The sequence below is a fragment of the Anolis sagrei genome, chromosome 3 (assembly GCF_037176765.1).
Source record: "Anolis sagrei isolate rAnoSag1 chromosome 3, rAnoSag1.mat, whole genome shotgun sequence".
In the NCBI taxonomy this organism is placed as follows: Eukaryota; Metazoa; Chordata; class Lepidosauria; order Squamata; family Dactyloidae; genus Anolis; species Anolis sagrei.
The window spans coordinates 171,222,021-171,237,864 of NC_090023.1; the positions used below are offsets into that span (position 1 = coordinate 171,222,021).

The window sequence follows — 15,844 nt, forward strand, 5'->3', positions numbered from 1 at the left end:
CATTTGTATGCTTAGCAAATCAGCTTTCCTATCTTCTGTAAGGCAGGTGGATGTGAATGCCCATTCATAAGATTCTGAGTATAAGGGGCACGCCAATGGTGTGAATAGCAAACGTTCTTATCCAGAATCTTGTAGCATTAAGGGAGTGACCCAGCATCAGCCAACAAGATAAGCATGTGGGCCCTGGAGCTATTCTTATTCCACTAACTCTGTCCCTCTCAGTCACAATACCATTAGCACCATGCATGACTATCACAATCAGATAAGCAAGAGCTGGCTGTCATGTGGGTTTCCACAATTGTCTTTCTGGGAGAATGAGAACAGATCATCAAAGATGCCACATGTGCCTTTCCTCCTCTGAAGTTCCTTAGGAAAAGAGGCATCACTCCTAATGTGGAAGTGAGTAATATGAGGGTTGAATGAAAAGTAATGCCTCCACCTTCGTAACTCCTCAACAGATGGTTGTACTGATATGTGGCAGGTACTGGCTTGTTCAGTAGTCTTTCCTCTACAGTTCCTTTTTGGCAGGAAGCCTTAGTATTAAATGGTTGTGTTGTTAAAGTGCAAAGTATGGAACCCAGCGCAGTCGGTCAGTGCAACTTAAGCAACGTGCAATCATTGAATTCTTGACAACAGAACATGTCACCCCAAAAGAGATTAATCAGAGAATGCAAGCTGTTTATGGTGATTGTGTTCTTGCATCTCATGACTAAGAAGCAAATACTTTATTGTTTATTATGTATTTAGTTCAACCTCCAGGGAGGAGTACAAATACCAAAATTGCTTTGTTGTCCTTGAGTTTGGTGTGCTTGTATGTGCTATTTCAGAATGTATCTCAGGCAGCAAAGTGTCTTAGTCCAGTCCTGCCTGTGACTTGGTGAAAGCTAAGGAGAGGTTTAAACTGGTAACTTCCTTAATCCAGGTCTTTATATACATATTCTGGCATAAAACCAGTTAGGTTGAGTGGGATTTGTTGTGCAAAGCGTGTTTTAGCCAAAGCCCATGCAAAAGACACACAAACAAGAGGAAAAAGAAAAACTTACATAACACAGAATAAGGCTTCTTCATCTTCATTCAAATGAGAGAGCAAAGCATAAACCTTGAGTAAATAGCTATTCTACCATGTTAGGCGACCCCTCGCTTTCCGAGGATGATTGTCTTCCAGTGTTCTTGTGGGTCCGTATGTGGCTGTGGAGCCCTATTCTTGCTCTGCATCTTCTTCCGCAGTGAGGGCATTGGTTTCCAGGTGGAAGGCGGTCTTGGTCGGGGTTGGCTTGACGTGCCTTCCTCTTGGCACGCTTCTCCCTTTCGCCCTCCATTCGTGCCTCTTCAAATTCTGCAGCACTGCTGGTCACAGCTGACCTCCAGCTGGAGCGGCCAAGTGCCAGGGCTTCCCAGTTTTCAGTGTCTATGCCAGAGTTTTTAAGGTTGTCTTTGAGCCCATCTTTAAATCTCTTTTCCTGCCCACCAACATTCCGTTTTCCGTTCTTGAGTTTGGAGTAGAGCAACTGCTTTGGGAGACGGTGGTCGGGCATCCGGACAACATGGCCTGTCCAGCGGAGTTGATGGCGGAGGACCATCGCTTCAGTGCTGGTGGTCTTTGCTTCTTCCAGCACGCTGACGTTTGTCCGCCTGTCTTCCCAGGAGATTTGCAGGATTTTCCGGAGGCAGCGCTGATGGAATCGTTCCAGGAGTTGCATGTGACGTCTCTAGACAGTCCACGTCTCACAGGCATATAGCAGGGTTGGGAGGACAATAGCTCTATAAACAAGCACCTACCATATTCTACCATAGCAAAGAGCATCGCTGTTAGAGCATAGCAGCATTACAGCATATTGCTTCTCCTCAGAGTAGCGTTTCGTGTCTCCAAACTGTATTCTAAAATCTATACAGTTATACCCCACCAAGTGTGGCCCAAACATGCTGACTGACCTACATTACCAGCTGTACATAATAATTAACATCATAAGATTTTTCTTTAACACACACTTAATCTTGCTACGACTTACTGTAAAAGGATTTACTCACAAGTCAGTATTGTTTAGGATCGTAGTAGTGTAGCATTGTACTGTGCTATGCACTGGATATGCATTCGATAGGATGGGAATTTCAATGCAACAACTTCTTGAAAACTCACACTATTCCCATCCCTGCTATAGATCAATCCAATATATTTTCCTCAGCAATTAATCCCCAGATTTTCAGTCATAGAATCATAGAGTTGGAAGAGACCTCATGGGCCATCCAGTCTAACCCCTTCCAAGAAGCAGGACAATCACGTTCAGTGAGTCCTACTTTTAGGAAAATATGCTGGGAAACACAGCATTAGCAAATTCTACAATTGAAAGTACAAAATCCCGACAATGGTTCTCTTCTCTCAGTCCCTTTCTACAACCTTCTGTGTCTCAGCATTTTTAAGACTCGGGGACCTTATCCACCTTATCTGTCCCAAAGATTAGAGAGATGGGCCAAAACTAACAAAATGAAGTTCAACAGTGACAAATGCAAGATACTCCACTTTGGCAGAAAAAATGAAATGCAAAGATACAGAATGGGTGACGCCTGGCTCGAGAGCAGTACGTGTGAAAAAGATCTTGGAGTCCTTGTGGACAACAAGTTAAACATGAGCCAACAATGTGATGTGGCGGCAAAAAAAGCCAATGGGATTTTGGCCTGCATCAATAGGAGCATAGTGTCTAGATCTAAGGAAGTAATGCTACCCCTCTATTCTGCTTTGGTTAGACCACATCTGGAATATTGTGTCCAATTCTGGGCACCACAATTGAAGAGAGATATTGACAAGCTGGAATGTGTCCAGCTTATAGCATTTTGTTTCTATTCTACCTGCCAGAGGAGGGCGACTAAAATGATCAAGGGTCTGGAGAACAAGCCCTATGAGGAGCGGCTTAGGGAACTGGGCATGTTTAGCCTGTGGAAGAGAAGGCTGAGAGGAGATATGATAGCCATGTATAAATATGTGAGAGGAAGCCACAGGGAGGAGGGAGCAAGCTTGTTTTCTGCTTCCTTGGAGACTAGGACGCGGAACAATGGCTTCAAACTACAAGAGAGGAGATTCCATCTGAACATGAGGAAGAACTTCCTGACTGTGAGAGCCGTTCAGCAGTGGAACTCTCTGCCCCGGAGTGTGGTGGAGGCTCCTTCTTTGGAAGCTTTTAAGCAGAGGCTGGATGGCCATCTGTCAGGGGTGATTTGAATGCAATATTCCTGCTTCTTGGCAGGGGGTTGGACTGGATGGCCCATGAGGTCTCTTCCAACTCTTTGATTCTATTATTCTAAGGCATAATGCTGTGTGGTTACGTCAAAAATTATTTAGATGAGTGGCTGCTTAACATTTCTGGTCTATATTCAGTCAGGTGCAGTATTAGATTTCACACTGCATTCAGACCGTGTAAGATCACATGATAAGTGATACAAGTAGTAAGTCAATACTCCTCAGGCTTCAGCTCTTTTACTCTTGCCAGTAGAAGATGCCAAGCCGTTGCTTTATTTGGTTTGTGTTGTTGGCCTCTTGGGCAAGCCTGGTGATGTTCTTATTTCAAAATAAAGAAAGATGAGATGCACAGTCTGTTGTAGCCATACAGAATAATCTTCTAATCCGAGCACCAGTTTATTAAACTTCCTGTTCAAAAAGGCGGTATGCTTTGATTTTGTTAGCTACCTAAGTCTGTGTTTGCAGTGCTTAATTATAGCATTTTGTTTCTATTCTACCTGCCATGTCACAGTTCTATGGTATCATGGGATTTGGAAACCCACTAGGAGATATATTGTCGAAGGCTTTCATGGCTGGAATCACTGGGTTGTTGTAGGTTTTTTCGGGCTATATGGCCATGGTCTAGAGCAGTGTTTCTCAACCTGGGGGTCGGGACCCCTGGGGGGGTCGTGAGGGGGTGTCAAAGGGGTCGTCAAAGACCATCAGAAAACATAGTATTTTCTGTTGGTCATTGGGATTCTGTGTGAGAAGTTTGACCCAATTCTATTGTTGGTCGAGTTCAGAATGCTCTTTGATTGTGGGTGAACTATAAATCCCAACAAATACAACTCCCAAATGTCAAGGTCTATTTTCCCCAGACTCCACCAGTGTTCACATTTGGGCATTTTGGGTATCTGTGCCAAGTTTGGTCCAGATCCATCATTGCATGAATCCACAGCACTCCTCCGGATATAGGTGAACTATAACTCCCAAACTCAAGGTCAGTGCCCACCAAACCCTTCCAGTGTTTTCTGTTGGTCATGGGAGTTCTGTGTGCCAAGTTCGGTTTAAATCCAGCGCTGGCGGAGTTCAGAATGCTCTTTGGTTATAAGTGAACTATAAATCCCAGCAACTACAACTCCCAAATTACAAAATCAATCCTCCCCCCCCAACCCCACTAGCATTCACATTTGGACATATTGGGTATTTGTACTCAATTTAATCCAGTGAATGAAAATCTATCCCGCATATCGGATATTTACATTACGATTTATAACAGTAGTAAAATGACAGGTATCAAGTAGCAATGAAAACAATATTATGGTTGGGGGTCACCACAATATATGGAACTGCAATAAGGGGTCACGGCATTAGCAAGGTTGAGAACCACTGGTCTAGAGGCATTCTCTCCTGACGTTTCGCTGCATCTATGGCAAGCATCCTCAGAGGTAGTGAGGTCTGTTGGAACTAGGAAAAAGGGTTTATATATCTGTGGAAGGACCTGAAATCCTGGAGACCCTACCAGTCAGAATATGGAATGCTATACTAAATGGATTAGAGATCTGTTTTGCTAAAGGTTAGTTCCACATGTTTGTGGAAAAGTTTCACCTTAACTTTAGCAATTAGATGAAAAATGTATGTCCTCATGTTGAGGTGCTTATTAAGTGCTTATTAAGATCATGTGTTGCTGGTACTCTAGTTTGAGCTCATTTCAAGGTGGTATTGACCATTTACTAAGCCCAAACAGGCTTGGAACTAGCAGATCTTGGAGGATAACCTCCGCCCTTGCACTCTGTATACCATCAGGAATGCAAGAAAACCCGAGAGCCTTTTCGAATTGCTGCTTCCCCCTCTACTCTGTTTAGAAAGCAGTATACAGCCTTCTAATTCAAGTTAACTGTTTGTGGCCAAATGGACAGTGGAACAATGGTGTTTAATTTATATAAATAGAAGATTTCTGATTAATATTCTTACCATATACAAGGCATTCAAATGGAGCAAACTGTAAATAAAAATTTAAAACATTGCTTTCCCCCACTAATATATTTGTATCTTATACATCAACAAAAAGATAAAACTTATTTTACCTAAAAATGATCTAAAGCAAGAAAATAATTAAAATAATTATATTGATAAAAATAATTTTTAAAATTTATTTAAAAATTCTATGTATTTATTTACATTATTTATATTCCGTCCTTCTCACCCCGAAGGGGACTCAGAGTGGATTACAGAACACATATACGGCAAACATTCAATGCCGTTATTCACTGACAAGACAGACAACTGTACATAAATAGAGGTATATATAGGCTTTTCCATCTTCGACATCTTGGAGGCTGTGCTCAGTTCCCGTCACGAGGGGGGAGGGGGTGTTGTCGCTCCACTTTCCCTGCCGAAGAGCTTTGTTTGTAAACTTCCTCCTTGATCAAATTGCTGGCATTTTTCTAGCATTTCCTTATGGGTGCTCTAAATACCCCCCCACTTAAGCGGTCCCTATTTATCCACTCACATTGCTGTTTTCAAAACTACTGGGTAGGCAGAAGCTGGACCCTGATCCAGGCTGCGAATTGTGAACTTTTCAGTTGGCAATATTTACTGCAGTTGGCGGTTAGCTGTTGTGACTCAGCTGGAACCACAGAGTGTCTCTGATGAGGATGATAGGACTCAGGTTCACAGCCTGGTTCAAAATGTCCCTGTTATAGACAGTGAAGAAGTACAGTTTCCCACGAAAGAAATGAAAGTGTTGATACTGAAGGTGCAGTTTGACTCAGAGAAGGAGGACAGTTCTCAGCCTGATAATGATAATGAGCAAGCAGGGAAACAGGCTGACACTAATGAACAGACTGACCTTGATGAAATGGGAACCTGAGATTGGGCTGACCGTTTGGAATTCAGAGTTCGAAGGAGTGTGAGAATAGCTAACAGGAAGGAGGCCAGAGAAACGCCTTCATGTTTGGCAAAGGGTATTAAGCAGTGTGTTTGAGACCAAATCTTTGTCAAAGCAACTTTTCATTTTACCAAGAAACTTGCCTTTGCTTGTATGGATTATCTTGCAGTCCTTGTGTTCATGTTTTCAGGACTTTGTCATGTTCTCTTGGGTTTTTGTTTTGCTGGTGCCTTTTTGAATTAATCTTCAAGGTGCTTGTTTATGTTGATCTTTTGAAACATTACCTTTGCTTTTAAAAACTTTTTACCTTTTATTTTTAATAAACTATAAAGACTTCTGGCTGTGTGCAGTTTGGTGTTTTTTCAGCAAGGTGAATCTACTCTGAGGTGTGACATTAGCCTACTGAGCTAAAGCCTGGCTCATTGCTAAAGCGTTGCCCCAATTCCCTCCCTTCACATAAAATTGTGCAAGCTATAAAATTAATTATCTTTTTTTTGCCTCTTCCTTAGATTGATAAATATCTGTACTCCATGCGACTCTCCGATGAAACTCTTCTGGATATTATGGGACGCTTCAGGAGAGAGATGAAGAATGGGTTATCCAGGGATTTTAATCCAACAGCCACTGTCAAGATGCTTCCTACATTTGTAAGGTCTATTCCCGATGGTTCAGGTAAGGAATGTGACTCTGATATATTATTTCTATTGCTTCTATTTGGAAATGTACATGATGTCTGAAAAAAAACAAACATGTTGTTGCTCCCCATACAGCATGATCTGTTGAATACTGAAGTGTTCATAAGGATGTTTAGTCATAAGGAACTAGCTGTAGTATTCAGGTTTTAATGTATATGTCTGTTGTGTATGTGGCATCGAATTGTTGTCTTTGTAAGGCCACTCTGAGTACCCTTCGGGGTTGAGAAGAGTGGGGTGGTGGGGTATAAATATTGTACATAAATAATAAAATAAATTTGCTGCAAGGAGAAAAACACACACACCAAACCAAAACCCACAATCCAGTTCCCACTGAAACAAATTTATTTATTTATCGTGTCATCAGCAACCATTGTATTACAATTTTAACAGAGCAAAACAAACACACAGATTAAAAAGAAAGGGAAAAAAAACACACAGATTTTGCAAATTTGGTATTTGGTTAAATGTCCTTTGACCAGTATCTGGCCACTTGGAGTGCCTCTGGGGTTGCTGCAAGAAGGTCCTCCATTGTGCATGTGGCAGGGCTCAGGGTGCATTGCAGCAGGTGGTCAGTGGTTTGCTCTTCTCCGCACTCGCATGCCGAGGATTCCACCCTGTAGCCCCATTTCTGAAGGTTGGCTCTGCATCTCGTGGTGCCAGAGCGCAGTCTGTTCAGCGCCATCCAAGTCGCCCAGTCTTCTGTGTGTCCAGGGGGGAGTCTCTCATCTGGTATCACCCATGAATTGAGGTGCTGGGTTTGGGCCTGCCACTTTTGGACTCTCACTTGCTGGGGTGTTCCAGCGAGTGTCTCTGTAGATCTAAGAAAACTATGTCTTGATTTAAGTCGTTGACGTGCTGGCTGATACCCAAACAGGGGATGAGCTGGAGATGTCACTGCCTTGGTCCTTTCACTATTGGCTGCTACTTCCCGGCGGATGTCAGGTGGTGCAATACCGGCTAAGCAGTGTAATTTCTCCAGTGGTGTGGGGCGCAGACACCCTGTGATAATGCGGCATGTCTCATTAAGAGCCACATCTACTGTTTTAGTGTGGTGAGATGTGTTCCACACTGGGCATGCATACTCAGCAGCAGAGTAGCATAGCGCGAGGGCAGATGTCTTCACTGTGTCTGGTTGTGATCCCCAGGTTGTGCCAGTCAGCTTTCGTATGATGTTGTTTCTAGCACCCACTTTTTGTTTGATGTTCAGGCAGTGCTTCTTGTAGGTCAGCATGGTCCAAAGTGACTCCCAGGTAACAAATGACAAGAGATTGTTTGGTTCTTCTTGTCTTAGGGAAGGTATGTATTTGTAAAAAATGAGGGAAAGAGAAAGTATTTTTTAACTTGGTTGCTGTGAGTTTTCCGGGCTGTATGGCCATGTTCCAGAAACATTCTCTCCTGATGTTTCGCCTACATCTATAGCAGGCATTGTTAGAAGATCTCACAACCTCTGAGGATGCCTAACATAGATGTAGGTGAAATATCAGGCCATGCTTCTGGAACATGGCCATACAGCTTGGAAAATTCACAGCAACCCAGTGATTCTAGCCATGAAACCCTTTGACAATACATGTTTTTTAAAAATAAATAAAATCATATTTTAATGTTTTTATTAATTACAAAAAATCATAAGAAAAGAGAACAAGGGCAAGTATTAACAATATTTTCTTTTATTAAAAAAAACTGAGAATATATTTTATGCTAGGTAAAATGGTGTCTTATTGTCACTGCCAAAACACAAGTATGTGTTTTCCATCTACACAACCGTGAAGCCAACAGGAAATTGAAAGTCAGCTGGGAAGGTCAAGAACTTGAATATTGTTTCCATCCTAAATATCTCGGTGTCACCTTAGATTAAAGACTAGCATATAGGAAACACTGCTTGAACACCAAGCACAAAGTAGCTGCATGCAATAACATCCTGTGAAAACTTACTGGCAGCACGTGGGGTGCAGACCCAAAATTAGTAAGAACATCAGCCCTGGCCTTGCCTTACTCAACTGCTGAGTATGCCGGTCCTGTTTGGCATAGGTCTGCCCATGTAAAGCAGGTGAACATAGCATTGAATGAAACATGCAGAATAATCACAGGGTGTCTTAAAGCTACACCTTTTGATAAACTCTACAAGCTAGCTGTTATTGCCCCCCCCCCCCCCCCCCGATGTGCAACGGGAAGTTGCTGCTATAATAGTCCGGATTATTGATGCCACCATACCGGGTGATAGTCGCATTGAGGAAAATAACAGGAAAAACTCAGCCGTTATCAAGACCTCAAAATCGAACTGCAAAGGCATAAACCAGTACAGGTGGTTCCAGTGGTCATTGGCGCACTGGGTGTCATGCCAAAAGATCTCAGCCGGCATTTGGAAACAATAAACATTGACAAAATCATGATCTGTCAACTGCAAAAGGCCACCTTACTTGGATCTGCGCGCATCATTTGAAAATACATCACACAGTCCTAGATGCTTGGGAAGTGTTCAACTTGTGATTTTGTGATATGAAATCCAGCATAGAGATCTCGTTTGCTGTGACATACTGTGCTTTTGTGTCAATAAAAAGCAATACTGTGCTTTTGTGTCACCTGCTTGTCCAGTTTTGTTGGATTCGTTTCGATCTATTCAACTCAACGAGGTCACCAGGGTTCTGGGAGAGGCGAGGCCCACCACATGCATCCTAGACCCCTGCCCTTCCTGGCTGGTAAAAGAAGCCAGAGGGGGTTTGGCAGAGTGGGTAAAGGTGGTGGTTAATGCCTCCCTTCGGGAAGGCAAGATTCCAGCCAGCTTAAAACAAGCTGTTATCAAACCGCTGTTGAAAAAACCATCACTAGACCCCACTCAATTTGTCAACTTTCGGCCAGTTTCCAATCTCCCCTACTTGGGCAAAGTCCTGGAATGTGTGGTGGCCTCGCAACTCCAGGAATTCCTGGTGGACACGGACTATCTAGATCCGTCACAGTCTGGCTTTAGGCCGGGACATGGTACTGAGACAGCCTTGGTCACCTTAGTGGATGATCTTCGCCGGGAATTGGACAGGGGGAGTGTGTCCCTGCTGGTTCTGCTGGACCTCTCGTCGGCCTTCGATACCATCGACTACAGTATCCTTCTGAGACGCCTCGCGGGAATGGGCCTTGGGGGTACTGCATTGCAGTGGCTCCGGTCGTTCCTCGAGGGTCGTTCTCAGAAGGTGTCTTTAGAGGGCACCTGCTCGACTCCGCGGCCATTGTACTGTGGAGTCCCGCAGGGTTCAGTTTTGTCCCCTATGTTGTTTAACATATACATGAAGCCGTTGGGAGAGATCATCCGGAGTTTTGGGGTGCGATGCCATCTGTACGCAGATGATGTCCAACTCTATCACTCTTTTCCACCTGCCACTAAGGAGGCTGTTCAGGTCATGAACTGGTGCTTGGCCGCTGTCACGGTCTGGATGAGGGACAACAGATTGAAACTAAATCCAGACAAGACAGAGGTACTCCTGGTCAGTCGTAAGACCGAACAGGGTACGGGGTTACAGCCTGTGCTGGACGGGGTCACACTCCCCCTAAAAGCACAGGTACGCAGTCTGGGAGTTCTCCTGGATTCATCGCTGAACCTGGAACCCCATTGAGCATTCGCACAATTAAAACTTGTGCACCAGCTGCGTCCGTACCTTGGGAGGGCCACGGTAGTACACGCTTTGGTTACATCCCGCTTAGATTACTGCAACGCTCTCTACGTGGGGTTGCCTCTGAAGACTGCCCGGAAGCTGCAGCAAGTACAACGCGCGGCAGCCAGATTACTAACGGGTGCGGGGTACAGGGAGCACACCACTCCGCTGTTACTTGAACTCCACTGGCTGCCGATTAGCTTCCGAGCACAATTCAAAGTGCTGATGTTAACCTATAAAGCCCTAAACGACTCCGGCACTGTTTACCTCTCCGAACGTTTTCTCCCCTACGAACCATCAAGACCACTAAGATCGTCTGGAGGGGCCCTGCTCTCGGTCCCTCCGCCTGCACAAGCACGGCTGGTGGGGACGAGGGACAGGGCCTTCTCGATGGTGGCCCCTCGACTTTGGAACTCCCTGCCATTAGAGATCAGAACTGCCCCCTCCCTCATGACATTCAGGAAACTAACAAAGACCTGGTTGTGGAACGCGGCATTTGACAACTGATTTAATTCTTTGCCCACATGAAAGGAGGATGATGAATGGGATTGTGATGGTGTCGAACGATTTGGCTCTTTTAACGGGGATGATAATGTTTTAATGTGTATGGTGCTGATATTTTAATCGTGTAATGAAGTGGCATTGTGTTGTTATTGTATATTTTTTGTATGTTAACACATGTTGTGAACCGGTCTGAATCCCTCTTTGAAGGTGAGAGGGTCGGTATATAAAACCTCGAAATAAATAAATAAATAAATAAATAATAATGACAGCAACAATAATGTGTTTATTTTTACCCTGCCTCTCCTCACGGCTTGTGGTGAGACACAACACAGTTAAAATACGTCACCATACCAGATCTTGGTTTGTTTTTACATTTGAATGCACTTCAAGTGTTTTCCTTACTGAGCTGCTAGTTTCAGTTTGCAGACGGAGTATTAATTCACTGTATATTACCAGTGTGCACATTTCTGAAGTGCACTATTTGTTTGCAGTGCATTTGAAGGCTCATTTGTTTCCAAAGGAGCTGGAAAGGCCACCTGTTCTTATGTTTTCCCCCCCTTTCCTTGACAAGTAATGGGCTCTAATAATAATATCTATATGTAAACTGGCCTTAATGTGAGATACTTTATTGAACAATGACATTTTAATTGGTTTTATCTGCAGAGCAATGTAAAAGTTACGCTTCGGATTGAAATATTGTCACTTAAATAATTTAGTGTCTCAGATCATCACACGCCATGATCAGAGAGGTGTGGTGCCTTGTAATTTCAAATAAGATCCGTATTTGAGGGGCTGAAATGCTGCAAGGAATTCTCAAATTTAATAACACTTTGCTCTTAAATTATTACTGTTTTAGTATGAACTAGCTGTGCCCTGCCACGCGTTGCTGTGGCCTATAGTAAAACTTATCAAAGTTGAGGTAGATATCTGGACTATTATGAAAGAGAGGTCCCTACCTATTCCTTCCCCCTTTTCCTCCCCCTTTCTCTCCTTTCTTCCTTCTCTACCTCTTTCTTTCTTTCACTACTTGGTTTCATCCTTCTCTCTTTCCTTCATTCCCTCCCCCTTTCTTCCTTTGCCTTTCTTCCCTCCCTGTTTGCTTCCTTCTTTCACTTTTTATTTCCTTTTATTTTACCACCATCATAACAATAAGAATAATGCAATGCATTGCCTCTGGGACCTGACACCTCTCCCATTCCCCCTAAAAGGGTCTCATAGGAACAATTGCATAATAATAATAATAATAATAATAATAATAATAATAATAATAGAAATAACAACCTTTACCCGCCACGTGTTGCTGTGGCCAATCTTCCCTCTTTCTCTCCTTCTTTCCTTCCTTCCTTCCCTCCCATCTTTCCTTCTCCTCTTCTTTCTCTATCTCTTTCCTTCCTTCCCCCTTTTTCTTTCTCTTCTGCTGTCTCTCTTTCCTTTCCTTCCATCTTTCCTTTTCTTTCCTTTTCTTCTTCCTTCTTTCTCTAACTTTTCTTCCTTCCCCCTTTTTCTTTACCTCCCTTTCTCTTTCTTCCTTCTTTCCTTCCTTCCTGTCTTTCCTAGATTTTGACAGGGCGGGAAGGGGCGGGGTGGGGTTTGGAGGGGGCGTGAAGTAAAAGGAGGTAAGATTGGGGTGGGGGAGTGATGGAGCGTGGGGTTGCGTGTGTGTGTGCAGCGGCGGGGGGAGTGATGGAGCGTGGGGTTGTGTGTGTGTGTGCGGCGGCGGGGGGAGTGGGGTTGTGTGTGTGCGTGCGGCGGCGGGGGAGTGATGGAGCGTGGGGTTGCGTGTGTGTGTGCGGCGGCGGGGGGAGTGGGGTTGCGTGTGTGCATGTGGCAGCGGGGGAAGTGATGGAGTGTGGGGTTGCGTGTGTGTGTGCGGTGGCGGGGGGAGTGGGGTTGCGTGTGTGTGTGCGGCGGCGAGGGGAGTGATGGAGTGTGGGGTTGTGTGTGTGTGTGCGGCAGGGATGTGTGTGTGTGCGGGAAGCGGCGCGGCGGGGCTTGGAGTGGGCATGGTTTCCGCAGAGGGAACGTTGGCCGGAAGGGCATGTGCGCGCGCCAGGGAACTTGCGGCTGGGCGCCAATGCGCATGCTCAGTTGTTTAGCCATTTTGTGAGTGTGTTGTTATGTTGTTTTTCATTTTGAGTAGATACGTTTATACCTTATGGGTTGTGTTATGGGCATGGGAATTTTGGTTAAGTTTCGTTGGGGTTTTTTTGAGGGTTTTTTTTGCCGTTTTGTGAGTGTGTTGTTGTGTTGTTTTTCATTTTGAGTAGATATGTTTGTACCTTGTGGGTTGTGTTATGGGCATGGGAATTTTGGTTAAGTTTCGTTGGGGGATTTTTGAGTTTTGTTGTTTTGCCGTTTTGTGAGTGTGTTGTTGTGTTGTTTTTCATTTTGAGTAGATATGTTTGTACCTTGTGGGTTGTGTTATGGGCATGGGAATTTTGGTTAAGTTTCGTTGGGGGTTTTTTGAGTTTTGTTTCCTCGTTGGATGCCCCTAACAAATTTATATATATATAGATGGCTGCTGATAGAATCGGTCTGCTTTTGAAATGAAGCTCATGTTTTTGGACATTGGGGTTTCCCAGATCAAGAGCTGTATGTCTGCCTTAAAAAAATAAACAAGTGTTAGTTATAGTTGAAAGTGTTGATCGGTAGGTTGAAATATCTCTTTTGGATTTAGTTTGCTGGCTTGGATTAGCTCCTAAGAGCTTTTTTGACTATTAATTTAAGATTATTTAGCATGAGCCAACAGAAATATAGGCTCCAATTGTAATAAGAAATATTTTTGGTCTTCCTTGTCTAATCATTATTTTCTTTTAATGGGTTCAATTAAGCAGAAGAGTGAATGGGTCCAAAGAAATGTGTGACTATGGCTAGATCTACATATAATGCAGATTGAAACTATATTATAATGTCAGTATAGATTTATACTGCAGACGTGTATATTATATAGTCTATACTGCCCATATACTGGTAATAATTATAATAATAATATGGTCAGGATAGACCTATATAATGCAACTTAATGCATTTAAACTGTGTTATATGGATCTACACCATATCATTCAGTTTCAGTCTGCATTGTATGTCAGTGTAGATCCAGCCTGAGTCCTGTACTAAAGAGAGAGCTGCAAAGTGCTGCACCGTTTTCTATACAAGCACATGTATCTTATGTACATGTATCTTTGGAAATCTAAGAAATGGGAAAAAACCCCACATGTTATGTAATATTAAGATTTATTTATTTTTTACAGTAATTATATTCCGCCCTTCTCACCTGCAGGGGAGGAGCCCCCGGTGGCACAGTGGGTTAAACCCCTGTGCCAGCAGGACTGAAGACTGACAGGTCATAGTTTCGAATCCGGGGAAAGGCGGATGAGCTCCCTCTATCAGCTCCAGCTCCTCATGTGGGGACATGAGAGAAGCCTCCCACAAGGATGATAAAAACATCAGCTCATCTGGGCGTCCCCTGGGCAACGTCCTTGCAGACGGCCAATTCTCTCACACCAAAAGCGACATGCAGTTTCTCAAGTCACTCCTGACACGACAAAAAAACAAAAACAAAAATCAAAACCTGCAGAGAACTCAGGGCGGATTACAATGTACATATACCTGGCAAACATTCAGTGCCATAGACACACAACATATATAGACAGACATACAGAGGCTACTTAACATTCCAGCTTTTTCATGAGGGTATTCTGGCCACTAGAGGAGCTGTCGCTTCACCATCCATTTGTGACACTGATGAAGTACTTCCTCATTCTTTGCATGCTTACTGGAGATTTTTATGGTGTCCTAAATTAGTTAAATTTGCCTCCTCACATACGCAGTACCTAAATTTCCTACTTGACAGATGCAACTGTCTTTTGGGCTACACAAATTGGTCGAATCAACCCTGGCGATCAATAGGGTGACAGATGTCGCAGCCAGATCTCCCTCACATCCCACAAATTGGTGGGAACCTCACTCGGACCCGAGCTGGATTCGAATTCATGACCATTGTTCAGTAGTGATCTTAATGCAGCTGACTTAAGATGGATATTACTGTCCAATAGTCATATCATCCAGTACCATCCAATTTTTTTACTACCACAGTTTTAAGGATTGTACTAGCAGGATTTACGAAGGTGGGTCAAAAAGTAATGCCTCCATCACTCTAACTTTTCTTTCTTTTGCAGCTATTGGACATGATATGGTAGAGGTAACCTTGCTCTACCGGTATAGTCTTTTCTTTTTTCGATTGACTGATTAGAACCATGAATATGAAGCTTAAAGAAAGACTTGCCATGGAATTTCTGGCAAAAGAAGGTTGTGCACCTAAGGAAATCCATGCTTAAAGAATGTTTATGATTTGGCTCCTTCTAATTTTTACCTGTTTAGACCTCAGAAAGACAACCTACGTGGTTTCAGATTTAATTACTTGAATGATGTTAAAACAGCTTTAAAATCATGGGTCATGAAGCAAAAACCTGAATTTTTCCAAAATGGTTTTGATGCCGGGGTTAAATGATAGTGCAAATGTGTACAAATTGATTGTGACTCTGTTGAATGGTAGTTATGGGTAGAAGACAGTTCAGGCTATGATCTGTAGCAACTTCTGCTATTATATGTTCATTAATAATGTTTTTATGACACAGGAACCAAGACTTTTTGATAATAATAATAAAACCTTATTTATACCCCGCTCCATCTCTCCCAGCGGGACTCAGTGCGGCTTTCATGAGGTCACATCCATCGATACAATACAAGCAATATAACACAAAACACAACAAACCGAGCAAAATACATAAAATGCGAAATCAAAATAATGTAAAATCAAACATTAAAAACACAGGGAATTTCACTAGGCAGGGCCAGATGCATGGATAAAATTATAATTTTTTAAAAAAACACTGGGAGATAG

The 15,844-nt window shown here is 43.3% G+C and overlaps 1 protein-coding gene across 1 annotated transcript in view; it reads left to right on the plus strand.

Annotated features, from left to right (window-relative positions):
* HK1 (hexokinase 1) overlaps nucleotides 1–15,844 on the plus strand; it is a 92,638-nt gene that overhangs the window by 15,372 nt on the left and 61,422 nt on the right. The window contains exon 2 of the mRNA XM_060768874.2: nucleotides 6,611–6,773. Within this exon, the coding sequence (XP_060624857.1) occupies nucleotides 6,611–6,773 (163 nt within the window). The remainder of the gene's footprint in view (nucleotides 1–6,610; nucleotides 6,774–15,844) is intronic.